Source organism: Salmo trutta, chromosome 22 (assembly GCF_901001165.1).
Source record: "Salmo trutta chromosome 22, fSalTru1.1, whole genome shotgun sequence".
In the NCBI taxonomy this organism is placed as follows: Eukaryota; Metazoa; Chordata; class Actinopteri; order Salmoniformes; family Salmonidae; genus Salmo; species Salmo trutta.
The window spans coordinates 16,434,016-16,461,083 of record NC_042978.1 but is presented as its reverse complement, the minus strand read 5'-3'; the positions used below and the strand labels follow the sequence as shown (position 1 = coordinate 16,461,083).

At 43.4% G+C, this 27,068-nt stretch overlaps 1 protein-coding gene across 3 annotated transcripts in view; it reads right to left on the bottom strand.

Moving 5' to 3' along the window:
* The window catches only part of LOC115158221 (voltage-dependent calcium channel beta subunit-associated regulatory protein-like), a 55,291-nt gene that overhangs the window by 15,413 nt on the left and 12,810 nt on the right, over window positions 1-27,068 (bottom strand). For all 3 annotated transcript variants that reach the window (XM_029706897.1, XM_029706899.1, XM_029706898.1), the window contains 3 exons: window positions 10,420-10,492; window positions 5,275-5,423; window positions 4,104-4,165 (listed from right to left, as the gene is read on the bottom strand). In XM_029706897.1, coding sequence (XP_029562757.1) covers window positions 4,104-4,165; window positions 5,275-5,423; window positions 10,420-10,467 — 259 coding nt within the window. In that variant the 5' untranslated portion in view covers window positions 10,468-10,492. The remainder of the gene's footprint in view (window positions 1-4,103; window positions 4,166-5,274; window positions 5,424-10,419; window positions 10,493-27,068) is intronic.

Sequence of the window (27,068 nt, the reverse complement as noted above, 5' to 3'; positions counted from 1 at the left end):
TACGACAGCGTGTTCCAGTTCCCGCACAATATACAGCAGCTTTGCATAGTCATTGAAGAAGTTTGGGACAACATTCCACAATCAACCGCCTGATCAACACTCTGCGAAAGAGATGTCAGGCTGCATGAGGCAAATGGTGGTCACATCAGATACAGACTGTTTTTCTGATCTACGCTACCTTTCTTTTAAAGGTACAGTTGAAGTCGTAAGTTTACACTTTTGCCAGATACATTTAAACTCAGTTTTTCACAATCCCTGACATTCAATCCTAGTAAAAATTCCCTGTCTTAGGTCAGTTAGGATCACCACTTTATTTTAAGAATGTGAAATGTCAGAATAATAGTTGAGAATGATTTATTTCAGCATTTATTTCTTTCATCACATTCCCAGTGGGTCAGAAGTTTGCATTCACTCAATTCGTATTTGGTAGCATTGCCTTTAAATTGTTTAACTTGGGTCAAATTTTTTGGGTAGCCTTCCACAAGCTTCCCACAATAAGTTGGGCGAATTTTGGGCCATTCCTCCTGACAGAGCTGGTGTAATTGAGTCGGGTTTGTAGGCTGGTGTTCTTCGGCTTGCAAGCCTCCCACTTTTTCCTCCAAACATAACAGTGGTCATTATGGCCAAACAGTTCTATTTTTGTTTCATCAGACCAGAGGACATTTCTACAAAAAGTGCAATCTTTGTCCCCATGTGCAGTTGCAAACCATAGTCTGGCTTTTTTATGGTGGTTTTAGAGCAGTGGCTTCTTCCTTGCTGAGTGGCCTGTCAGGTTATGTCGATATAGGACTTGTTTTACTGTGGATATAAATACTTTTGTACCCGTTTCCTCCAGCATCTTCACAAGGTCCTCTGCTGTTGTCCTGGGATTGATTTGCACTTTTCACACCAAAGTACATTCATCTCTAGGAGACAGAACGTGTCTCCTTCCTGAGCGATATGACGGCTGCGTGGTCCCATAGTATTTATACTTGCGTACTATTGTTTGTACAGATAAACGTGGTTCCTTCAGGCGTTTGGAAATTGCGCCCAAGGATGAACCAGACATGTGGAGGTCTACAATTTTTTTTCTGAGGTCTTGGCTAATTTCTTTTGATTTTCCCATAATGTCAAGCAAAGAGGCACTGAGTTTGAAGGTAGGCCTTGAAATACATCCACAGGTACACCTCCAATTGACTCAAATGATGTCAATTAGCCTATCAAAGGCTTCTAAAGTCATGACATCATTTCCTGGAATTTTCCAAGCGGTTTAAGGGCACAGTCAACTTAGTGCTTGTAAACGTCTGACCCACTGGAATTGTGATACAGTGAATGATAAGTGAAATAATTTGTCTGTAAACAATTGTTGGAAAAATTACTTGTGTCATGCACAAAGTAGATTTCCTAACAGACTTGCCAAAACTATAGTTTGTTAACAAGACATTTGTGGAGTGATTGAAAAACATGTTTTAATGACTCCAACCTAAGTGTATGTAAACTTCCGACTTCAACTGTATCTGTGACCAACAGATGCATATCTGTATTCCCAGTCATGTGAAATCCATAGATTAGGGCCTAATGAATTTATTTCAATTGACTGATTTTCTTATATGAACAGTAACTCAGTCAAATCTTTTCAATTGTTGCATTTATATATTTTTGTTCAGTATAGATTTCAGTGGGGCCGTGGAAATCGACTCTAGTGGCATGTTTTTTTTTATGACTACCTCATCTTTGTACCCCACATATACAATTATCTGTAAAGTCCCTCAGTCGATCAGTGCATTTCAAAAACAGATTCATCCACAAAGACCTGGGAGTTTTCCAATGCCTGGCAAAGAAGGGCACCTATTGGTAGATGGGGTATAAATAAAAAAAGGCACATATTGAATATCCCCTTGAGCATGGGGAAGTTATTCATTGCACTTTGTATCAATATACCCAGTCCCTACAAAGATACAGTCGTTCTTTCTAACTTAGTTGTTGGAGAGGAAAGAAACCGCTTTCTGATTTCACCATGAGGCCAATGGTGATTTTAAAGCAGTTACAGAGTTTAATGGCTGTGATAGGAGAAAACTGAGGATGGATCAACAACGTTGTAGTTACTCCACAATAGTAAGCTTAATGTCACGTCCTGACCAGTTAAGGGTTATGTGTTGTTGTAGTTTGGTCAGGATGTGGCAGAGAGTATTTGTTTTATATGGTTTGGGGTGGTGGTGTAGGTAGTAGGTTGTTTTATTTATGTATTCCGGGGGTTTTGGGCACTGCTCTGTGTTTATGTATTTCTAGGTTTAGTTAGTTGTGGGTATAGGTTCTAGGTTTGTTTTCTATGTAGAGTTAATTGGGATTGGACTCCCAATTGAAGGCAGGTGTGTTGAGTTGCCTTTGATTGGGAGTCCTATATTAGTAGGGTGTGTTTGTCTGTGTGTAATTGTTTGTGAGCACTGCTTGTTTAGCCTGCCACACTGTTTGGTCGTGAGTATCGTTTATTGTTTGTTTTTTCTGTGGATGCTTTACGTAATTCATTAAAAGAATGAGTATCCACATTCCCGCTGCATTTTGGTCAATTCAACACGGCACCTTTTGTGACACTTAATGACAGAGTGGAAAAGAAGGAAGCAAGTACAGAATAAAAATATTCCAAAACATGCATCCTTTTTGCAATAAGGTACAAAAGTAAAACTGCAAAACACATGGTAAAGAAATTGACTTTATGTCCTGAATAAAGTGTTGTTAGGGGCAAATCCAACACGTCACTTAATACCAGTCTTCCTTTTTTCAAGCGTGGTGGTGACTGCATCATGTTATGGGTATGCTTGTCATTGGCAAGGACTAGGGAGTTGTTTTGGATAAAAAGAAAACCCTAGAGGAAAACCTGTTTCAGTCCGCTTTCCAACTGACACTGGGAGACAAATTCACCATTCAGCAGGACAATAACCTAAAACCCAAGGCCAAATATACACTGGAGTTGCTTACCAAGACAACACAATGTTCCTGAGTGGCCTAGTTACAGTCAAAACTTGACTTAAATCAGCTTGAAAATCTATGGCAAGAATTTTTTTAAGAATGTGCAAATATTGTATACTGAACAAAAATAAACACAACAATTTCAAATATTTTACTGAGTTACAGTTCATAAGGAAATCCGTCAATTGAAATAAATGAATTAGGCCCTAATCTATGGATTTCACATGACTGGGCAGCAGTGCAGCCACTTGGGAGCCAGGTCCTCCCACTCAGGAGCCAGGACCAGCCAATCAAAATGAGTTTTTCCCCAGAAAAGGGCTTTATTAAAGACAGAAATACTCCTCAGCACCCTACCTCCCCCTCAAATGAAGAAGCCGGATGTGGAGGCTGGCGTGGTTGGGCTGGCGTGGTTGCACGTGAGGCCGGTTGGATGTACTGCCAAATTCTCTACCAATGTCTGCGATTTTTTTATTTCAGCACATGAAAAATGGGACCAACAGTTTACATGTTTGTTCAGTATACAATCCAGGAGTGCAAAGCTCTTAGAGACTTACCCCCAAAAGACTGACAGCTGTAATCACTGCCAAATGTGATTCTAACATGTTATGACTCAGGGGGTTGAATACTTTGGTAATCAAGAATCTTTATATTAGCTGTTTATTTATAATATATATTTTTATAAATATTCAAGATTATTTTGTGTAGATCGTTTACAAAACTGACATTTAAATCCATTTTAATCCCACTTCGTAACACAACAAAATGTGGAAAAAGGGGTGTGAATACTTTCTGAAGGCACTTTAAGTACTTTGTCTCCCTTAATGAATGTAAATGTGTTCCTGATTTATCATACTCAGCAGAGAGTGGAGATCCTCAGATAACCCACATCTAAAACGTTTGTATTTACACAGAGGAGCATGACCTCAATTTCACAGAATGTTGTGTTCTTGGGATAAAACATGGCAATATGGCCAATGGCTAGCAGTGTTTACCAGAGACTGCAAAGAATCCCTGATGGAGGCAGCTAGCTGCCGAAACAGTGACTTTAAAGAAATGATTTGCATCGGAGCAAAAGTTTTTATTTTATTCGGCTGCTATACATTCTATTCCCAAGTGCGGAAGAATGATAAACATGGTTTTGACTCCCCCTCACTCACCATGGACTGGTTGAGACGCCTCAGTGTAGGTCGTGTTGGTTTTCTCAGGGTCGTCGCTGGCACTGCAACACAGAGGAGCAGATCAATGCACAGACATTATTACCCCTGATGCATATGGCTCTGTCTCAAATCATACACTAGTCTCTATTTAGTGCAGTACTTTTGACCTATATAGCGAATAAGATGTGATTTGAGATGTTTCCTATGCATTTAGAACTTTAGGCCAGCTGACAGTAGCACATAGAAAGGACCAGGATACTAGTAGCAGCACAATCAATGCACATGTAAATCATGTCAGGTGACATGGAAACCTTCAGGGAGAAGGAACCTCCTGACCTCTTCAATAGAGAATGGGATGTCAGTTCTATACTATGGGTTTCAGTGGAGGCTGCTGAGGGGAGGATGGCTCATAATAATGGCTGGAACGGAGCAAATGGAATGGCATCAAACAAATGGAAACCATGTGTTTGATACCATTCCACTGATTCTACTCCAGCCAATACCACAAGCCCGTCCTCCCCAATTAAGGTGCACCAACCTCCTGTGATGGGTTTTCTACTAAGAAATATTACTAGATTAAATCTCTACTAATACCTATGGTACAAATTAAAAGATGTATGATCTGCAGTTCTAATCCTATACATTTCTCTAAGGGGAGGAATTGTTTATTCCCTATATTATTGCCCTGGATGCACTGCGATTTTGGCCCCCACCACAGCCTTATACTGGAGCAGTAGCGCAGCGGAGGTCTCTTCCCTGTCAGTGCATCTGCGATTCCTTTGTGCTATATTATCTGTGAGAGAATGACTTGAGGGATTTCTCTGTCCGCCCGGCTCTGTGCTTCCATTTCCTCTGTGCGCTCTGCCTGTGGTGTGTGTTTCACAGGGCTGCAGCCAGAGCTTATAGCAGTGTGAGAGGCAAGATGAATCACCGCCGATGGCTGCTATGAAATCTCATTACACTCATCATTTGTACCAGTCAGCACTACTCTACCCTGGCCAGCCTGCAGCGTGCCACTGACTCTGCCTCTATATGTGCTGCTGTGTACAGAAAGGAGAGGCGCATGGTAATGGAATAAACATTGCTTTCTATACAGATATTTGGATGGTCTCCATCTCACTCATAGACATACATAGCTACATGACTAAACCATGTAGACTAGTGGTCTGACCTGTTATAGCGGCGGTCTCCATCACAGCAGCGTCTGGAGACAATCAGGATGACAGACAGCAGGACCAGTGTTCCCACTAGGAAGATGGACAGGAGCACCAGCAGTAGGACGTAACCATTCTGTTGTTTATCAGGCTCAAATGGGACCCCCTGGAGAAACATTTAGAGGATGAGGGACACCTGGGTGCACAGGTGTGCTGATTGTTCTGGGGTTGAGACTAAGTGCATGACTAAGTTCCCAAGAGGAATGGGTGTTTACTGAGAGACAAGGGACCACTGAGGCTGTGTGTGTAGGGTAGAGTGGAGAAGAAAAAAAAAACATTTCTCACATGAACATCAAAGCCCAGAGTATAGCTACTTTTAGCAGGGCCTCCTGGCTAATTGCTCCCCTGATCAGGCTATTCATGTGAGACAAGGCAGCAGGAAGGCTAAATGGAAAAAACACTGCACTACACTTTCCTCAGCAACAGTTCTCCTTTTAATTGCTTTTACTTGATAGAGAGCAATTATTAAGCTCTACATAAAAACATTTGGACACACCTACTCATTCAAGGGCTTCTTTATTTTTACTATTTTCTACATTGTAGAATAGTGAATACATGAAAAACTAACACATGAAATCATGTAGTAACCCCCAAAAAATTGTTAAATCAAAAATATTTTATATTTGAGATGCTTCAAATTAGCCAGCTTTTGCCTTGATGACAGCTTTGCACACTCTGGTCATTCTCTCAACCAGCTTCATGAGGTAGTCACCTGGAATGCATTTCAATTTACAGGAGTGAACACCTGAACACCTAATTAACGAATCCCTGGAACACTGACGGAGCATTGGCTAAACTAAATAGTATAGTGACCAGACATCGTGCTAAATGCAGTCTTCCACTCATCCCCCTCCCGGAACCGGATGAAATTGTATGCACACCTCAGGTCCAGTTTGGTAAAGAACCGGGCCTCGTGGAGCTGTTCGATGGCTGCCGGCACTAACGGGAGAGGGTAAAGGTACTTTGCGGTGATTGCATCGATTCCTATGTACTCAATACATGGGCGTAACCTTCAATTCTTCTTGGCCACGAAGAAGAAGCCAGCCAACACAGGAGAAGTGGACGTGCGGATGAAACCTTGTTGGAGCGCCACTTGGATGTAATCATCCATGGCCTGGGTCTCAACCACTGACAGAGGGTAAATGCATCTGTGCAGAGGCACAGACCCTGCCAGCAGGTTGATGGCACAGTGCCAGGGGATGATGAGGGGGAAGACAGGTGGTGCCGGTCTTGGAGAATACCTCCCGCAGGTCCTAGTTTACCTCCGGGATATTGGGCTGAAGGGAAACCACAGGACTTTCAACTGACGTGGAACCACATGGGATGGGGAAGCAGGTCCTCTGGCATTCGGGTGACCAGTCTGTGATTATCATCCTCGACAATGAGATGGTTGGGTTATGGCGTTAAAGCCAAGGGAGGCCGAGGATGATCTTGTGACCTGGTGCATTGGTGATGAAGAAGGATATTCTCCTGATGAATGGACTCCATGGTGAGGGTGAGTGGTTGGGTAATATGTGTGATGGTTCCGGATCCTAGTGGCCGATTATCAAGGGCTTGAATCGGGAAAGGAGAGGAGAGCGGGTATGAGATGATGTTGAGAGGAGGCAAGGGTCTGGTCAATAAAGTTCCCCACGGCACCAGAATCCACTAACGCTGTAGGCAGTACACAAGGGACAGTCAACTAGTGTGATGTACACCAAAAAGAGTTTAGCAGAAAGTGATGAATAGAATAACTCACTCCTGCCCCAGGAGGTCGAAGATCAGGTGACCATCCCTCTGCTCTTGTGGATCCCGGATTAGGAAGTGCCGGAACTGGTGCCCTCCTTGACCACAATACAGCCCCAGCTGTCTCCGTCTGTGTCGTTCTGCCACAGGGAGGTGTGAGACCCCTACCTCCATGGGTTCAGGCTCTGATCCAGAGTGTTCTCTGAGGGAGGGAGAGAAGCGATGAGAGTTCCGACACTCCCGTAGTAGGTCATCCAGATGGATGGCCATCGCAATGAGTGCGTCCAAAGAGGTTGTCATCTCGACAGGCCAATTCCGTCTGGACCTCCTCGCGCAGACCTCTTCGGAATAGCATATGAACCGCCGGCTCGTTCCATCCGCTGGATGCTGCTAATGTCCGGAAGGTGAGCATGTACTCGGCAGCCGTCTGGTCCCCTGCTGTAATTGGAATAAGCACTCACCCCCCTCTGCCCTCACCCCCCGGGTGATGATCGAAGATGCATTTGAACAGAGCCCCCTCATATGAATCTAGCTCGTCCTCTCTCCCAGGCGGTCATGGCCCATTCCAAAGCCCGCCCAGTCAGAGAAATAACCGTGGCAATCTTGGACCTCTTGGTGGTGGGGGCTCCCCTCTGGTGCATAAAGTAGAGGTAGCACTGAAGTAGGAAGCCACAGCATTTAGATGGGGTGCTGTCATATTTATCCAGGGAGGGACAAACGGTATCACTGACCTGAGTGGGTTGCTGAATGGACTGTTGTGCTGGCTCGACTGGTTGTAGAGTATCCTCCGCTAGTTGACGGCAACGCCTCCCGGGTATGTTTGAGACGTTGCACACTGAAAAACCTCTTCCATAGCCATTTCCAGTTGTGCCAGCTGTTGACGTAGAAGGTATCCCTGCTTGTCGACCGTCTGGGACATATTTTGTTCTCTTGCTGCTTCCATTATGAGTCAGTATTCTGTAACAAAGACGCTGTGAACCAGGACCAACATAACAGTAGCGTCTTTGCATAAACATAAGATCAATACTGACTGGGGGAGGAAACTAAGGGAGTGCCAGATATAGGGGAGGTTATAAGTGAGGTAACGGAGTCCAGGTGTGCCTCATGATGACGTACATATACTAACCACCGTTCCCGGTGGTTAGTATACTGGCAACGTCGAACGCCGGAGGGGAGGAGAGGGAGTAGACGTGACAATAGCCCTATTTGGTAAAAGACCAAGTCCATATTATGGCAAGAACCGCTCAAATAAGCGAAGAGAAACGACAGTCCATCACTTTAAGGCATGAAGAAAATTTCAAGAACTTTGGAAGTTCTCAAGTGCAGTCACAAAAACCATCAAGCATTATGATGAAACTCATGAGGACCGCCACAGGAAAGGAAGACCCAGAGTTACCTCTGCTGCAGAGGATAAGTTCATTAGAGTTACAAGCCTCAGATAATTGGCAATTAACTGCACTGCAGATTGCAGCCCAAATAAATGCTTCAGAGTTCAAGTAACTGACATCTCACCATCAACTATTCAGAGAAGACTGCGTGAATCAGGCCTTCATGGTCGAATTGCTGCAAAGAAGAGAAGAAAAAGAAAAAGAAAAAGAAAAAGAAAAAGAAGAAGAAGAAGAAGAAGAAGAACTTGCTTGGTCCAAGAAACATGAGCAATGGACATTAGACCGGTGGAAATCTGTCCTTTGGTCTAATGAGTCCAAATTTGAGATTTTTTGTTCTAACCGCAATGTCTTTGTGAGACACAGAGTAGGTGAACGGATGATCTCCGCATGTGTGGTTCCCACCATGAAGCATGGAGGTGGTGTGATGGTGCTTTGCTGGTGACACTGTCAGTGATAAAAAAAAATTGAATTCAAGGCACACTTAACCAACATGGCTACCACAGCATTCTACAGCAATACGCCATCCCATCTGCTTTGCGCTTAGTTGGACTATCATTTGTTTTTCAACAGGACAATGACACAAAACACACCTCCAGGCTGTGTAAGGGATATTTGACCAAGGAGAGTGTTGAGTGCTGCATCAGATGACCTGGCCTCCACAATCACCCGATCTCAACCTAATTGAGATGGTTGGGATGAGTTGGACCACAGCGTGAAGGAAAAGCAGCCAACAAGTGCTCAGCATATGTGGGAACTCCTTCAAGACTGTTGTAAATGCATTCCAGGTGACTACCTCATGAAGCTGGTTGAGAGAATGTGCAAAGCTGTCATCAAGGCAAAGGGTGGCTACTTTGAAGATTCTCAAATATATTTTGATTTGTTTAATATTTTGCTTACTACATGATTCCATGTGTTATTTCATAGTTTTGCTGTCTTCACTATTATTCTACAATGTAAAAAATAAAGAAAACCCCTTGAATGAGTAGGTGTGTCCAAAATTTTGACTGGTACTGTACTTCTACCTATTGTGTAAGACCAGGTATGGTAAGGTTGATCAAAACTCTAGTAGCTTTCAGATGTGAAAAACAGACAACGCTATGAGAAATACAAACAAACCACTGTGCAGATGCATAACCTTACCAATTACAGCATGCAGGTTGAAGCCATTGATTTACCCCCACTGGTTTGTGCACCGTGAATCTATAAATGCCACAGAGCGATTTATCAATTGTGGCCTGTGCTATTAACCTGTCTGCACCTAAGACAGGAAAAGGTGCTCTGAGGGAGCTGGAGCTGACTGAATACAACAGGGAGGAGATTTTAGGCTGGCTGTTCAACGCATAGTTTAGGTTCGACCAAAAAGGTCATATTCTGAATGAGGTTGGACTTCCATATGATGGAAATGTGTCGACCTAAAAGCTTTACAAAGAGGTAGGAGCTTCCTTTCAGACAGTAAACCTTCACCCCGCCAACAGCATGTCAAGGCACTTTGGCTCTAGAGAAGCTGTGTGTGGCTAATTGAAAAAGCATCAGACAGGCAGAAAGTCCCTTTGATAGACAACTATCCAAACAAAAGCCTTAGAAACTCTCCAGCTAGTTTATTCAGAAACAAACTTTTGGGGCTTCCTTCATCCATTGCATTGTTAGATGCAAACCGCTCAAGAGCAGCAGTACAACGGTTGTACAGAGGCATGCTGCTATTGTACGCATGTTTAATACCAGTCACAAAGGCTACAATCCATGCAGTAACCAAGGTTAAAAACTGTAGTCTGTACCATGAACTCAGTAATATGCTTGTTACCCCAGTGTTGACTGTTTACGTCAGAAAATAATTTCTCCAAAAGGAGGAATTAAATTTAAGATTAGATCAGGGATTTAATTATTTAAGTCCCAGCCCAGGATGTTCCCTCCATCAGCCATTCAGGCAGAATAGTCAGCTCTGTCAGTTAGCAGAAAACTGACACAGAAGGGGCCCTGGCAGTGACTTACGGTGGAGTTCTCGGTGAGGTTGTTCCAGACGGTAGACTCATTGCTCATGGTCCAGGCAAGCGTGAGCGTCCCCCTGAGACAACAGACAGGAAGTTAAGCAGCTGTTGGAATAGACACCACAAAACACTTCAGACACCAGTTATATCTGGAGAGATCTACTGTAAATATATCTGCAGACATATATCCCTCTAAAATAATTAAGGAATATGCAGAAAAAACAAAAACACAAAGGCCTGTAACATAGTTATACTGTAGGCCACCTTTACCAACCTGCTGCATTGAATCTGAAGAAATACACTTCAGAACATATACCAACATAGTGGCAAGAAAATGTATGTGAACCCTTTGGAATTACCTGGATTTCTGCTAAAATTAGTCATAAAATGTGATCTGTATCTTCAATAGACAAACAGTCTGCTTACACTAATAAACAATTATACGTTTTCATGTCTTTATTGAACACAGTGTAAAATTATGTGAACCGTAGGGTTTAATAACTGGTTGACCCTCCTTTGGAAGCAATAACCTCAACCAAACGGGTTCTGTAGTTGTGGATCAGACCTGCACAACGGTCAGGAGGAATTTTGGACCATTCCTCTTTACAAAACGGTTTCAGTTCAGCAATATACTTGTGATGAGTGCGTCACACCAGACGAGGTCATGCTACTGCATCTCAAATCAGGTTGAGGTCAGGACTGACTGGGCCACTATTTTATTCTGTTGAACCCATTCTGGTAGTTGATTTACTTCTGTGTTTTGGGTCGTTGTCCTGTTGCATCACCCAACTTCTGTTGAGCTTCAATTGGCGGACAGGTGGCCTCATTCTCCTGCAAAATGTCTTGCTAAACTTAGGAATTCATTTTTCCGTCATGATAGCAAGCTGTCCAGACCCTGAGGCAGCAAAGCAGCCCCAAACCATGATGCTCCCTCCACCATACTTTACAGTTGGGATGAGGTTATGTTGGTGTGCTGTGCCTTTTTTCTCCATAGTGTTGTGTGTTCCTCACAAACAACTCAAATTTAGTTTGATCTGTTCACAGAACATTTTGCCAGTAGTGCTGTGGAACATCTAGGTGCTCTTTTGCGAACTTCAGACGTGCAGCAATGTTTTTTTTGGACAGCAGTGGCTTCTTCCGTGGTGTCCTCCCATGAACACCATTCTTGTTTAGTGTTTTACATATCATAGACTCACAGATGTTAGCATGTTCCAGAGATTTCTGTAAGTCTAGCTGACACTCCAGGATTCTTCTTAACCTCATTGAGCACTCTGCACTGTGCTCTTGCAGTCATCTTTGCAGGACGGCCACTCCTAGGGAGAGTAGCAACAGTGCGGAACTTTCTCCATTTATAGACAATTTGTCTTACTGTGGCCTGATGAACATCAAGGCTTTTAGAGATACTTGTGTAACCCTTTCCAGCTTTATGCAAGTCAACAATTCTTAATCTTAGGTCTTCTGAGATCTTTTGTTTGAGCCATGGTTCACATCAGGCAAAGCTTCTTGTGAATAGCAAACTCCAATTTTGTGTGTTTTTTACAGGACAGGACAGCTCTAACCAACATCTCCAATCTCGTCGATTGGACTCCAGGTTAGATGACTCCTGATTCCAATTAGCTTTTGGAGAAGTCTTTAGCCTAGGGGGTTGACAATTTAAACATTCAGTGTACGGTGGAAAAAGTATGTATTCAATATGGACAAGGAAAATGCAATCATTTGTGTGTTATTAGTTTAAGCACACTGTGTTTGTCTATTGTTGTGACTTAGATGAAGGTCAGATCAAATGTTAGGACCAATTTATGCAGAAATCCATGGTAATTCCAAAGGGCGGGCGGGCGTGCATACATCTTCAAATATTTTTCCCATAAATAAAACCCAGAAAACTGGGAATATTCCCAGGATATTAGCTAATATTACTATTAAGTTCTCATGAGGGTTTGAGCTAACATTAGGATGATAACAGCCCACAAACATTAATTTTTTTTTTTTTTTTTTTTTAAATCACCAATTATTTTATCTAAGAAAATGTTTGGAATTAAATTTCCTTAGAATGCTCTAACATTCACAAAAATGTTGTTTATAACATTTGTAAAAAACACACCACAGAACATTCCCCTAAGGATCTCAGCTTGCCAGGGAACGTACACTGAACAAAAATACAGTGGGGCAAAAAAGTATTTAGTCAGCCACCAATTGTGCAAGTTCTCCCACTTAAAAAGATGAGAGGCCTGTAATTTTCATCATATGTACATGTCAACTATGACAGACAAAATGAGGGAAAAAAATTATGAAAAATCACATTGTAGGATTTTTAATGAATTTATTTGCAAATTATGGTGGAAAATAAGTATTTGGTCACCTACAAACAAGCAAGATTTCTGGCTCTCACAGACCTGTAACTTCTTCTTTAAGAGGCTCCTCTGTCCTCCACTCGTTACCTGTATTAATGGCACCTGTTTGAACTTGTTATCAGTATAAAAGACACCTGTCCACAACCTCAAACAGTCACACTCCAAACTCCACTATGGCCAAGACCAAAGAGCTGTCAAAGGACACCAGAAACAAAATTGTAGACCTGCACCAGGCTGGGAAGACTGAATCTGCAATAGGTAAGCAGCTTGGTTTGAAGAAATCAACTGTGGGAGCAATTATTAGGAAATGGAAGACATACAAGACCACTGATAATCTCCCTCGATCTGGGGCTCCACACAAGATTACATTTACATTTAACATTTAAGTCATTTAGCAGACGCTCTTATCCAGAGCGACTTACAAATTGGTGCATTCACCTTAAGATATCCAGTGGAACAACCACTTTACAATAGTGCATCTAAATCTTTTTTTGGGGGGGGGTTAGAAGGATTACTTTATCCTATCCCAGGTATTCCTTAAAGAGGTGGGGTTTCAGGTGTCTCCGGAAGGTGGTGATTGACTCCGCTGTCCTGGCGTCGTGAGGGAGCTTGTTCCACCATTGGGGTGCCAGAGCAGCGAACAGTTTTGACTGGGCTGTGCTTCCTCAGAGGTAGGGAGGCGAGCAGGCCAGAGGTGGATGAACGCAGTGCCCTTGTTTGGGTGTAGGGACTGATCAGAGCCTGAAGGTACGGAGGTGCCGTTCCCCTCACAGCTCCGTAGGCAAGCACCACGAACTTGTAGCGGATGCGAGCTTCAACTGGAAGCCAGTGGAGAGAGCGGAGGAGCGGGGTGACGTGAGAGAACTTGGTTGAACACCAGACGGGCTGCGGCGTTCTGGATGAGTTGTAGGGGTTTAATGGCACAGGCAGGGAGCCCAGCCAACAGCGAGTTGCAGTAATCCAGACGGGAGATGACAAGTGCCTGGACTAGGACCTGCGCCGCTTCCTGTGTGAGGCAGGGTCGTACTCTGCGAATGTTGTAGAGCATGAACCTACAGGATCGGGTCACCGCCTTGATGTTAGTGGAGAACGACAGGGTGTTGTCCAGGGTCACGCCAAGGTTCTTAGCACTCTGGGAGGAGGACACAAGGGAGTTGTCAACCGTGATGGTGAGATCATGGAACGGGCAGTCCTTCCCCGGGAGGAGGAGCAGCTCCGTCTTGCCGAGGTTCAGCTTGAGGTGGTGAGCCGTCATCCACACTGATATGTCTGCCAGACATGCAGAGATGCGATTCGCCACCTGGTTATCAGAAGGGGGAAAGGAGAAGATTAATTGTGTGTCGTCTGCGTAGCAATGATAGGAGAGACCATGTGAGGATATGACCGAGCCAAGTGACTTGGTGTATAGTGAGAATAGGAAAGGGCCTAGAACAGAGCCCTGGGGGACACCAGTGGTGAGAGCACGTGGTGCGGAGACAGATTCTCGCCACGCCACCTGGTAGGAGCGACCTGTCAGGTAGGACGCAATCCAAGCGTGGGCCGCGCCCTGGAGATGCCCAGCTCGGAGAGGGTGGAGAGGAGGATCTGATGGTTCACGGTATCAAAGGCAGCAGATAGGTCTAGAAGGATGAGAGCAGAGGAGAGAGAGTTAGCTTTAGCAGTGTGGAGAGCCTCCGTGACACAGAGAAGAGCAGTGTCAGTTGAATGCCCAGTCTTGAAACCTGACTGATTAGGATCAAGAAGGTCATTCTGAGAGAGATAGCAGGAGAGCTGGCCAAGGACGGCACGTTCAAGAGTTTGAGAGAAAAGAAAGAAGGGATACTGGTCTGTAGTTGTTGATATCGGAGGGATCGAGTGTAGGTTTTTTCAGAAGGGGTGCAACTCTCGGTCTCTTGAAGACGGAAGGGACGTAGCCAGCAGTCAAGGATGAGTTGATGAGCGAGGTGAGGTAGGGGAGAAGGTCTCCGGAAATGGTCTGGAGAAGAGAGGAGGGGATAGGGTCAAGTGGGCAGGTTGTTGGGCGGCTGGCCGTCACGAGACGCGAGATTTCATCTGGAGAGAGAGGGGAGAAAGAGGTCAAAGCACAGGGTAGGGCAGTGTGAGCAGGACCAGCGGTGTCGTTTGGCTTAGCAAACGAGGATCGGATGTCATCAGCCTTCTTTTCAAAATGGTTGACGAAGTCATCCGCAGAGAGAGAGGAGGGGGGGAGGGGGAGGAGGATTCAGGAGGGAGGAGAAGGTAGCAAAGAGCTTCCTAGGGTTAGAGGCAGATGCTTGGAATTTAGAGTGGTAGAAAGTGGCTTTAGCAGCAGAGACAGAAGAGGAAAATGTAGAGAGGAGGGCGTGAAAGGATGCCAGGTCCGCAGGGAGGCGAGTTTTCCTCCATTTCCGCTCGGCTGCCGGGAGCCCTGTTCTGTGAGCTCGCAGTGAGTTGTCGAGCCACGGCGCAGGAGTGGAGGACCGAGCCGGCCTGGAGGATAGGGGACAGAGAAAATCGAAGGATGCAGAAAGGGAGGAGAGGAGGGTTGAGGAGGCAGAGTCAGGAGATAGGTTGGAGAAGGTTTGAGCAGAGGGAAGAGATGATAGGATGGAAGAGGAGAGAGTAGCGGGAGAGAGAGAGAGCGAAGGTTGGGACGGTGCAATACCATCCGAGTAGGGGCAGAGTGAGAAGTGTTGGATGAGAGCGAGAGGGAAAAGGATACACGGTAGTGGTCGGAGACTTGGAGGGGAGTTGCAATGAGATTAGTGGAAGAACAGCATCTAGTAAAGATGAGGTCAAGCGTATTGCCTGACTTGTGAGTAGGGGGGGAAGGTGAGAGGGTGAGGTCAAAGGAGGAGAGGAGTGGAAAGAAGGAGGCAGAGAGGAATGAGTCAAAGGTAGACGTGGGGAGGTTAAAGTCACCCAGAACTGTGAGAGGTGAGCCATCCTCAGGGAAGGAACTTATCAAGGCATCAAGCTCATTGATGAACTCTCCAAGGGAACCTGGAGGGCGATAAATGATAAGGATGTTAAGCTTGAAAGGGCTGGTAACTGTGACAGCATGGAATTCAAATGAGGTGATAGAAAGAGAGAATGTCCACTTGGGAGAGATGAGGATTCCAGTGCCACCACCCCGCTGGCTCGATGCTCTAGGGGTATGCGAGAACACGTAGGCAGACGAGGAGAGAGCAGTAGGAGTAGCAGTGTTATCTGTGGTAATCCATGTTTCCGTCAGCGCCAGGAAGTCTAGGGACTGGAGGGTAGCATAGGCTGAGATGAACTCAGCCTTGTTGGCCGTAGACCGGCAGTTCCAGAGGCTGCCGGAGACCTGGAACTCCACGTGGGTCGTGCGCGCTGGGACCACCAGGTTGGAGTGGCAGCGGCCACGCGGTGTGAAGCGTTTGTATGGCCTGTGCAGAGGGGAGAGAACAGGGATAGCCAGACACATAGTTGACAAGCTACAGAAGAGGCTCCGCTAATGCAAAGGAGATTGGAATGACAAGTGGACTTACACGTCTCGAATGTTCAGAAAGTTAAGCTTACGTTGCGAAAATCTTATTGACTAAAATGACAAATGCTAGCTAACTAACACAACACTACACTAATCAAGTCGTTCCGTTGTAATGTAATAGTTTCTACAGTGCTGCTAGTCGGTAGAGGTTGGCTATTATACAAAAGCAGCTTTGTAGCTAGCTAACATAACACTAATCAAGACGTTCCTTTGTAATGTATTTAGTTTCTACAATGCTGCTCGTCGGTAATAGTTGGCTGGGTATGGAACAATGGCGTCGCGGGGGACAGAAATAGCTGGCTAGCTAACCTAGCTAGCCTCGATAATTACTAAACTACACAATTATCAAGCTATGACAAAGACAGCTATGTAGCTAGCTAGCTAACACTGCACTAGTCAAATCGTTCCGTTGTAATGTAATAGTTTCTACAGTGCTGCTAGTCGGTAGAGGTTGGCTATTATACAAAAGCAACTTTGTAGCTAGCTAACATAACACTAATCAAGACGTTCCTTTGTAATGTATTTAGTTTCTACAATGCTGCTCGTCGGTAATAGTTGGCTGGGTATGGAACAATGGCGTCGCGGGGGACGGAAATAGCTGGCTAGTTAACCTTGCTATTACTAAACTACACAATTATCAAGCTGACAAAGACAGCTATGTAGCTAGCTAGCTAACACTGCACTAGTCAAATCGTTCCGTTGTAATGTATTAGTATCTACAGCGCTGCTAGACGGTAACGGTTGGCTAGCTAGCGGTGTTGACTAGCTAGCAGCTAGCAGCCAGCAGTGTTGACTACGTTAGGAGGACGAAAAAAAAATAGCTGGCCTCGATAATTACTCTAATTACTCTAAACTACACAATTATCTTTGATAGCTAAGAAAAAAATTGTTCAGATCAAACAAACCAAACCGTTGTAATGTAAAGAAGTGTAATATTACCTGTGGAGCGAAGCGAAGTGCGACTGCTCACTCCGGACCGGAAGTAGACCCCATGGGGTCAAAATGATCACAAGAACGGTGAGCAAAAATCCCAGAACCACACGGGGGGGAGCTAGTGAATGACCTGCAGAGAGCTGGGACCAAAGTAACAAAGCCTACCATCAGTAACACACTACGCCGCCAGGGACTCAAATCCTGCAGTGCCAGACGTGTCCCCCTGCTTAAGCCAGTACATGTCCAGGCCCGTCTGAAGTTTGCTAGAGAGCATTTGGATGATCCAGAAGAGGATTGGGAGAATGTCATATGGTCAGATGAAACCAAAATAGAACTTTTTGGTAAAAACTCAACTCGTCGTGTTTGGAGGACAAAGGATGCTGAGTTGCATCCAAAAAACACCATACCTACTGTGAAGCATGGGGGTGGAAACATCATGCTTTGGGGCTGTTTTTCTGCAAAGGGACCAGGACGACTGATCCGTGTAAAGGAAAGAATGAATGGGGCCATGTATCGTGAGATTTGGAGTGAAAACCTCCTTCCATCAGCAAGGGTATTGAAGATGAAACGTGGCTGGGTCTTTCAACATGACAATGATCCCAAACACACCGCCCGGGCAACGAAGGAGTGGCTTCGTAAGAAGCATTTCAAGGTCCTGGAGTGGCCTAGCCAGTCTCCAGATCTCAACCCCATAGAAAATCTTTGGAGGGAGTTGAAAGTCCGTGTTGCCCAGCGACAGCCCCAAAACATCACTGCTCTAGAGGAGATCTGCATGGAGGAATGGGCCAAAATACCAGCAACAGTGTGTGAAAACCTTGTGAAGACTTACAGAAAACGTTTGACCTGTGTCATTGCCAACAAGGGGTATATAACAAAGTATTGAGATCAACTTTTGTTATTGACCAAATACTTATTTTCCACCATAATTTGCAAATAAATTCATTAAAAATCCTACAATGTGATTTTCTGGATTTTTTTTCTCATTTTGTCTGTCATAGTTGAAGTGTACCTATGATGAAAATTACAGGCCTCTCTCATCTTTTTAAGTGGGAGAACTTGCAATTGGTGGCTGACTAAATACTTTTTGCCCCACTGTATCAATGCAACAATTTCAAAGACTTGACTGAGTTACAGTTCATATAAGGAAATCAGTCAATTGAAATAAATTCATTAGGCCCTAATCAATGGATTTCACATGACTGAGAATACAGATACGCATCGGGTTGATCACAGATACAGTGCATTTGGAAAGTATTCAGACACCTTGACTTAACGTAACAAAAAATGTGTTACAGACTTATTCTAAAATTGATTGAATTCCCCCATCAAATCAACACCCCATTATGACAAAGCAAAAACAGGTTTAGACCTTTTTGCAAATGTATTAAAAATGTACTGAAATATTACATGTACATTTGTATTCAGACCCTTTATTCAGTACTTCGTTGAAGCACCTTTGCCGGCGATTACAGCCTTGAGTATGATGTTACAAGCTTGGCAAACCTGTAAAACCTGCGTTTCTTCCATTCTTCTCTGCAGATCCTCTCAAGTTGTCAGGTTGGATGGGGAGCGTCGCTACACAGCTATTTTCAGGTCTCTCCAGAGATGTTCGATCGGGTTCAAGTCCGGGCTCTGGCTGGCCCACTCAAGGACATTGAGACTTATCCCGAAGCCACTGCTGCATTGTCTTGTTGGAAGGTGAACCTTCGCCCCAGTCTGAGGTCCTGAGAGCTCTGGAACAGGTTTTCATCAAGGATCTCTCTGTACTTTACTCCGTTTATCCTTCTCTCGATCCTGACTAGTCATCAGGCCAGAGAATCTTGTTTCTCATGGTCTGAGAGTCCTTTATGTGCTTTTTGGCAAACTCCAAGCGGGCTGTCGTATGCCTTTTACTGAGGAGTGGCTTCTGTCTGGTCACTCTACCATAAAGGCCTAATTGGTAGACTGTTGCAGAAATGGTTGTCCTTCTGGAAGGTTCTCCCATCTCCACAGAGGAACTCTAGAGCTCTGTCAGAGTGAAAATCAGGTTCTTGGTCCCTTCCCTGACCAAGGCCCTTCTCCACCGATTGCTCAGTTTGGCTGGGTGGCCAGCTCAAGGAAGAGTCTTGGTGGTTCCAAACTTATTCCATTTAAGAATGATGGAAGCCAGTGTTCTTGGGAGACCTTCAATGATGCAGAAATGTTTTGGTACCCTTCCCCAGATCTGTGACTCGGCACAATCCTGTCTTGGAGCTCTATGGACAATTCCGTCGACCTCATGGCTTGGTTTTTGCTTTGACATGCTCAGTCAACTGTGGGACTTTATATAGACAGGTGTGCGCATTTCCAAATCATATCCAATCAATTGAATTTACTACAGGTGGACTCCAAATCAAGTTGTAGAAAGATGATCAATGGAAACAGGATGTACTGGAGCTCAATTTGAGTCTCATAACATGTGTCTGAATACGTATGTAAATAAATACATTTGAAAAATTGTGTGTGTAGATGGATTAAAAAAACATTTCTCATCAAGTTCATAATAAGGCTGTAATGTAACAAAATGTGGAAAAGAGAATACTTTCAGAATGCACTGTATAGACTGGAATATGTTCCGGGATTCATCCAATGGCGTTGAGGAGTATAACACCTCAGTCATCGCCTTCATCAATAAGTCCATCGATGACTTCGTCCCCACAGTGGCCATACGTACATATCCCAACCAGAAGCCATGGATTACAGGCAACATCCGTATCGAGCTAAAGCCTAGAGTTGCCACTTTCAAGGAGCGGGGCACTAACCCGGACACCTATAAAGAAATCCCACTATGCCCTCAGACGAACCGTCAAACAAGCAAAGCGTCAATACAGGATTAAGATTGAATCCTACTACACCGGCTCTGACGCTCGTCGGATGTGGCAGGGCTTGAAAACAATTACGGCCTACAAAAGGGAAACCCAGACGCGAGCCTACCAGACGAGCTAAATGCCATTTATGCTCGCTTCTAGGCAAGCAACACTGAAGCATGCACAAGAGCACCAGCTGTGTGTTAACGCTTTCGATAGCCGATGTGAGTAAGACCTTTAAACAGGTCAACATTCAAAGCCGCAGAGCCAGATGGATTACCAGGATGTGTACTCAAAGCATGCGCAGACCAACTGGCAAGTGTCTTCACTGACATTTTCAACCTCTCCCTGACTGAGTCTGTAATACCTACCTGTGTCAAGCAGACCACCATAGTCGCTGTGCCCAAGGAAGCAAAGGTAACTTGCCTAAATGATTACCGCCCGTAGCACTCACGTCGGTAGCCATGAAGACTTTGAAAGGCTGGACATGGCTCACATCAACACCATCATGCCGTAAACCCACTCCAATTCGCATACCACCCCAACAGATCCACAGATGACGCAATCTCAATCGCACTCCACACTGCCCTTTCTCACCTGGACAAAAGGAACACCTATGTGAGAATGCTGTTCATTGACTACAGCTCAGCACTCAACACCATTGTGCCCACAAAGCGCATCACTAAGCTAAGGACCCTGGGACTAAACACCTCCCTCTGCAACTGGATCCTGGACTTCCTGACGGGCTGCCCCCAGGTGGTAAGGGTAGGCAACTACACATCTGCCACGCTGATCCTCAATACTGGGGCCCCTCAGTCCCCTCCTGTACTCCCTGTTCACCCACGACTGCGTGGTCAAACAACTCCAACACCATCATTAAGTTTGCTGACGACACAACAGTGGTTCAGAGAACTTGCAGTGTGATGCCAGGACAACAACCTCTCCCTCTATGTTAGCAAGACAAAGGAGCTGATCGTGGACTACAGGAAAAGGCGGACCGAACAGGCCCTCATTAACATCAATGGGGCTGTAGTGGAGTGGGTCGAGAGTTTCAAGTGCCTTGGTGTCCACGTCAACAACAATCTATCGTGGTCCAAATACACCAAGACAGTCGTGATTTGGGCACAACAAAACCTTTTCCCCCTCAGGAGACTGAAAAGATTTGACATGGGTCCCTAGATCCTCAAAAAGTTCTACAGCTGCACCATTGAGAGCATCCTGACCGGTTGCATCACCATCTGGTATGGCAACTGCTCGACATCTGAGCGTAAGGCGCTACAGAGGGTAGCGCGTATAGCCCAGTACGTCACTGGGGCCAAGCTTCCTTCAATCCCGGACCTATTTAATAGGCAGTGTCAGAGGTAAGCCAAAAAAATAAAATTTAAAAGTTGTCAGAGACTCTAATTACCCAAGTCATTGACTGTTCTCTCTGCTACCGCACGGCAAGCGGTACCGGAGCGCCAAGTAAAGGACCAAAGGCTTCTTAACAGCTTCTACCCCCAAGCCATAAGACTGCTGAACAATTAATCAAATGGCCACCAAACTATTACATTGACCCCCCCCCTCCATTTGTTTTGTACACTGCTGCTACTCTCTGTTTATCATCTATGCATAGGCACTTCACCCCTACATACATGTACAAATTACCTCTAACCTGTACCCCCACACACTGACTCGGTACCCCCTGTATATAGCCTCGTTATTGTGAAACTTTTTACAGCCAGGCACCACAGGGTAATAGGGATTTTGTTTCCTTCTTTACCAGTTGAATGTATACACAATATATTGTATTACAAGTTAATTATTTTAAAATATGCAAATGAGGCAAACTGTCCTTAAATATACACTAATATGCATATTATAAGAATCTGTTTTTCAACACATTGCTTCAAGGCAGAATGTTTTATGATAAGACACTCAATGGTCAGACATTTACAGATCAGTATATCAAAATACTGTCATTTCATGGCATTATTAAAAATAAAAAACACTTCACATGTATGAAGGATGCATATTTTGCATATATTTACACATAAAATGACACTTAAATCAAAACGACACAAGACATAAAAAAAAGAAGGAAAAAAAAGGCTTTAAGTATGACTACAAGACCCTGTGTGTGGAATCATGTGAATGCACGTCCTTTGAAGCCTGAGAAAAACGAATTGGTGCACAGGGAACATGTCATTTTTAGAAAATGGTTGATAAAGATATGCTAACGCAATTAAAATGTACTTTCCATAAATATGACAATTTGTCACATTAATTAAACTCTTATTTATAGATAACTTCTAAACATCAAATATACCTTTACCTACATTTGTTTCAAGCAATAGAGCATATGCTTTGAATACTGGTCTGTTGGGCAGTTTTGGGCAAATTCTCATTTCACTTTGCCACATACAAGGATTTTGTATGGCTGTTGAAATGTGCAGAACATTAAATCAGCTATGCCTGCCCCATATGTAAGGCCCTCGTTGAGTTGTTGCTGGTGCCGCTTTACTCTTGACTGTGTCATGGGACCTGCGCCTACGCTTGGCACACTCCATTGAAGCAACATCAGCTCTCACAACACGCCTCGCATCCTCCTCTCTGATTGCTTCCAGTGTCACCAAAGTGCTGTCAAGCCACAATTTGTTCATCACATTTGATATAGCAGTGGTTACTGCCATACTGCCTGCTCCGTCAATGGGACTTTTGCCCACAAAGACAGTTTTGGGGCATCGCAACCATATTACAGAGTTCAGACAACTATTTGCTTTCTGGGTTCCTCCGTGCTACATTCTTTTGAGGACGTTATCATTTGACATCCTATGATTTATAGGTACCATTTTCTGTGCAACCTCTTAAAAAAAAAATGTATGGCCTTTTTTATGGTTTTTGTGACAGGGTGGATCTTCACCATTTTCTATGGCTCGCTGGTACCAGCACCAATCAAAATGAGTTTATAAAGCTCTTTTTATATCAGCCGATGTCACAAAGTGCTATACAGAAACCCAGCCTAAAACCCCAAACAGCAAGCAATGCAGAAGCAGGGCGGCTAGGAAAAACTCCCTAGAAAGGCAGGAACCTAAGAAGAAACCTAGAGAGGAACCAGGTTCTGAGGGGTGGCCAGTCCTCTTCTGGCTGTGCCGGGTGGAGATTATAACAGTACATGGCCAAGATGTTCAAACGTTCATAGATGACTAGCAGGGTCAAATAATCAGTGGTTGTAGAGGATGCAACAGGTCAGCACCTCAGGAGTAAATGTCAGTTGGCTTTTCATAGCCGATCATTCAGAGTTAGAGACAGCAGGTGCGGTAGACAGAGAGAGTCGAAAACAGCAGGTCCGGGACAAGGTAGCACGTTCGGTGAACAGGTCAAACCTATCCCATAGTTGGAAGGGAATCCTCTCGTGCCAAGTGCCATTAAAGGATACATTAAAGTCTATGATGGCATCCTCATCCAACAACTCTGCTATGTCTGGTTCTATCTGCATATGCTCTTCTAATTAGCTTTGCAGCACTCTCCATCGACTGTAGCCCTCTCTGAATGTCTGCAACTAAAGAGGGGGGGGGGGTAAAGTACTTATTATGTCTGTCGACATTACAGTCATAACTGCAGGACTAAATATCAGCATATTACCCAATGTGAATATTAGCATACATTTACTTTATGTAAAGCAAAAAAATTGTTTTCACTAATCACATTAGGCTACAGCCCTATGCCACTGTAGGCTAATGTGACAGTCTCATTGATGTTTTCCTAACTATACACTCTGTTGTTAACTTTGAATACATTTGCTGGAGAAAGGAAATAAATATTATTTATACACAGCAAGTCACCTGGCAATAATGGACTACTCTTTATTTATGTGTCACTCTCCGGTCATTCCTCTGATATGAGCTGAGACTCAAGGAAGGAATCCCTAGGACTTTACTTATTTTCTTTAGATCTGCATAACTAAGTCCAAGTTCGTGGGCTAGAAGAACCATCCTCACATTTATATCAAATGCCACATCTCCCCTGGAGCACTCCTGCAGCCTGGAGGAAGTGTAAAACACTCCTAAATGCATCACGATCACCTCATTCCATCATGACAGAATCCCTGGTGATTCAGTCCAGTGTTTAGACACTTATGGCAAATCATGTTGGTTTATTTGAGACGTGGAATAAAAAGCCACAGTTCTTTTTTTTTAAGGGGTTGATCAGCTTTAATATTGCGGATAGATTGTTGCTTCCATCAATGTAATTGTCTGCATCATTTCCAATCCACCATATATTTTTGGTGTAAATAAACATTTTTAAAATATACCTTTATTATTCCCCGCAAACCCTGCCAGCCCTCCCCCAATTGGAGTAAACACTTGGGCTTCTACCTTCAGTTTATACATATTATACACAATCTATTTGACAATAGTTATATTTTGTTCGTTTTTAGTCCTTCCTCTATTTCTGATGTCCATCCAGTTTGATTTCTATTTGTAACTGTACTATTTCACAACATTTCTGAACCTATATACATTTTACAGACCCCGTATGTTTTACATTGGTTCTCTGGCTGTTATTAGTCCCACCCTTCAGCTCCATTCAACCCCTCACAGCTATCTCTTAACACCATACATTTTGGATTTCTATTTGCCATATATTTTTCAACTGCAGTGATGCTTCACAAAAGTACTGAACCTTTGTTCTAATAGCGTCTACAGATTGTAAATACATTTTTTTTGCAAAAAGAATTATATATTATTGAGTGACTATGACTTTTCAAATCACCCAGTATTGCCATCTGCAGCATTAGTTCCAGGTAAATGTTGCAATTCTTCAGCCATTCCTGGATCTGTGACCAAAAACAAGCTACATATGGACAATACCAAAATAAATTATCTAATGAGTCTGCCTCCTCACAGCAAAATCTGCAGAGCTGGGAAGGTTGTATTCCCCATACACATATATAACATTCTATTGGTTGCAAGAATTTCGTATAATAATAATAACAGAAAAAAAATGTACGTTTTGAATCCGGCGTTGTTTTGCGTGTCAGTTCATAAACCATGTGCCATTGAATTGGTAGGTCGAAAATCTCTTCCCAACTATTTTGCAATTTATAATGACACAGCTGTCAATTTTTTGGTCCTTAAATGAAATTGGTATAGGTTTTTATTTATCACAATTTTCTTTAACCATTTATGGTCTTTAATGCAGGGCCAACAGACAAGTTCCTTACTCTTGTAAGGAACCCCCCCCCCCTTCTACTTGCCTCTTCCATTTTTGTGGTAATGCTGCTGTTACGATCGTTGTTGGAAGGATCGGACCAAGGTGCAGCGTGGTAGGCGTACATCATACTTTATTAGATGAACACCGAAAACAAATACAATCATAACGTTCAGTAGGGCTACACAGCACAGTACCAAAAACAAGATCCCACAAACGAAAGGTGGAAAAAAGGCTGCCTAAGTATGATCCCCAATCAGAGAATGATAGACAGCTGCCTCTGATTGGGAACCATACCCGGCCAACAAAGAAATAGAAAAACTAGAATGCCCACCCAAATCACACCCTGACCTAACCAAATAGAGAAATGAAAAGGCTCTAAGGTCAGGGCGTGACAGCTGCAATTAGTTGGTTGTAATTTTGGGTATAGCAGACATTTCCATATGTCTGTGTTAGCTGCATGTGTAACAAATAATTGACAAAAATTATAATTATTATTTTTTTTTTTATCACATTTAAAAAAAAAAATGTAATCAATTAGTATATTTGAGTTTAACCACAATATTTGTTCTGTCTTTTCATATGGATTAAACTGAAATTGCAACCAACTTAAGGCTTGTTTAAAAAAAAAAAAAAAATTATATATATATATATATATATATATTTTGGAGATGATTTCGTTTTCAAATAACCGAACATGAGCAGTTGTAATCTGAATAAAGGGAAACGGGCCATTCTTGAACATGGGGTGAGACATTCTTAATAATTTACTGGAGAACCAGTTTGGATTGAAGTATAACTTCTGTATGACTGAAGCCTTTAGTGAGAGGTCTAATGCTTTAATATTTAATCATTTCTGCCCTCTGAATTCATATATAAAACAGGCCCTATCAATTTTGTCTGGCTTGCCATTCCAAATAAAATTGAATATTTTTGGTTCATATAATTTAAAAAGCAGGTCACTAGGTGTAGGCAAAACCATAAGCAAATAGGTACACTGATATGACTAAAGAGTTAAATCAGGGTGATTTTTCCACAAATAGACAGGTATTTTCCTTTCCATGGTAGCAAGATCTTATCTATTTTTGCTAACTTCCTATTAAAATGTATTGGAGTGAGATCATTTCTTTCTTTCGGGATTTGTATACCGAGTATGTCCACATCCCCGTCCGACCATTTTATTGGTAAACTACACGGTAATGAAAAAAGTTGCATTTTTTTAGTGATCCAATACGTAATATTTATCATAATTTGGTTTTAATCCAGAGAGGTTAGCAAAATAATCTAGATCCTCTATGAGGCTGTGGAGGGATTCTAATCGTATTTTTAAAAGAAAACATGAATCAGCAAACAAGACCTTTGTTTTTAAGCCAAGGATTTCTAATCCCTTAAAATTTAGATGCAACAATAATATTAATAAATAACATTTCAATGGCAATAATAAATAGATATGCCGATAGTGGACAACCTTGTTTTACTCCTCTTGACAGTTTAAAACTTTGAGACGTAACCATTATTTACTAAACTCAGAAAAAAAATAAACGTCCCTTTTTCAGGACCCTGTCTTTCAAAGATAATTCGTAAAAATCCAAATAACTTCACAGATCGTCATTGTAAAGTGTTTAAACACCGTTTTCCCCATGCTTGTTCAATGAACCATAAACAATTAATGAACATGCTCCTGTGGAACGGTCGTTAAGACACTAACAGCATACACACGGTAAGCAATTAAGGTCACAGTTATGAAAACTTAGGACACTAAAGAGGCCTTTCTATTGACTCTGAAAACTGTGAGACGCCTAAGACAGAGCTACAGGAAGACCGGACGGACAGCTGATCGTCCTCGTAGAGGCAGACCACG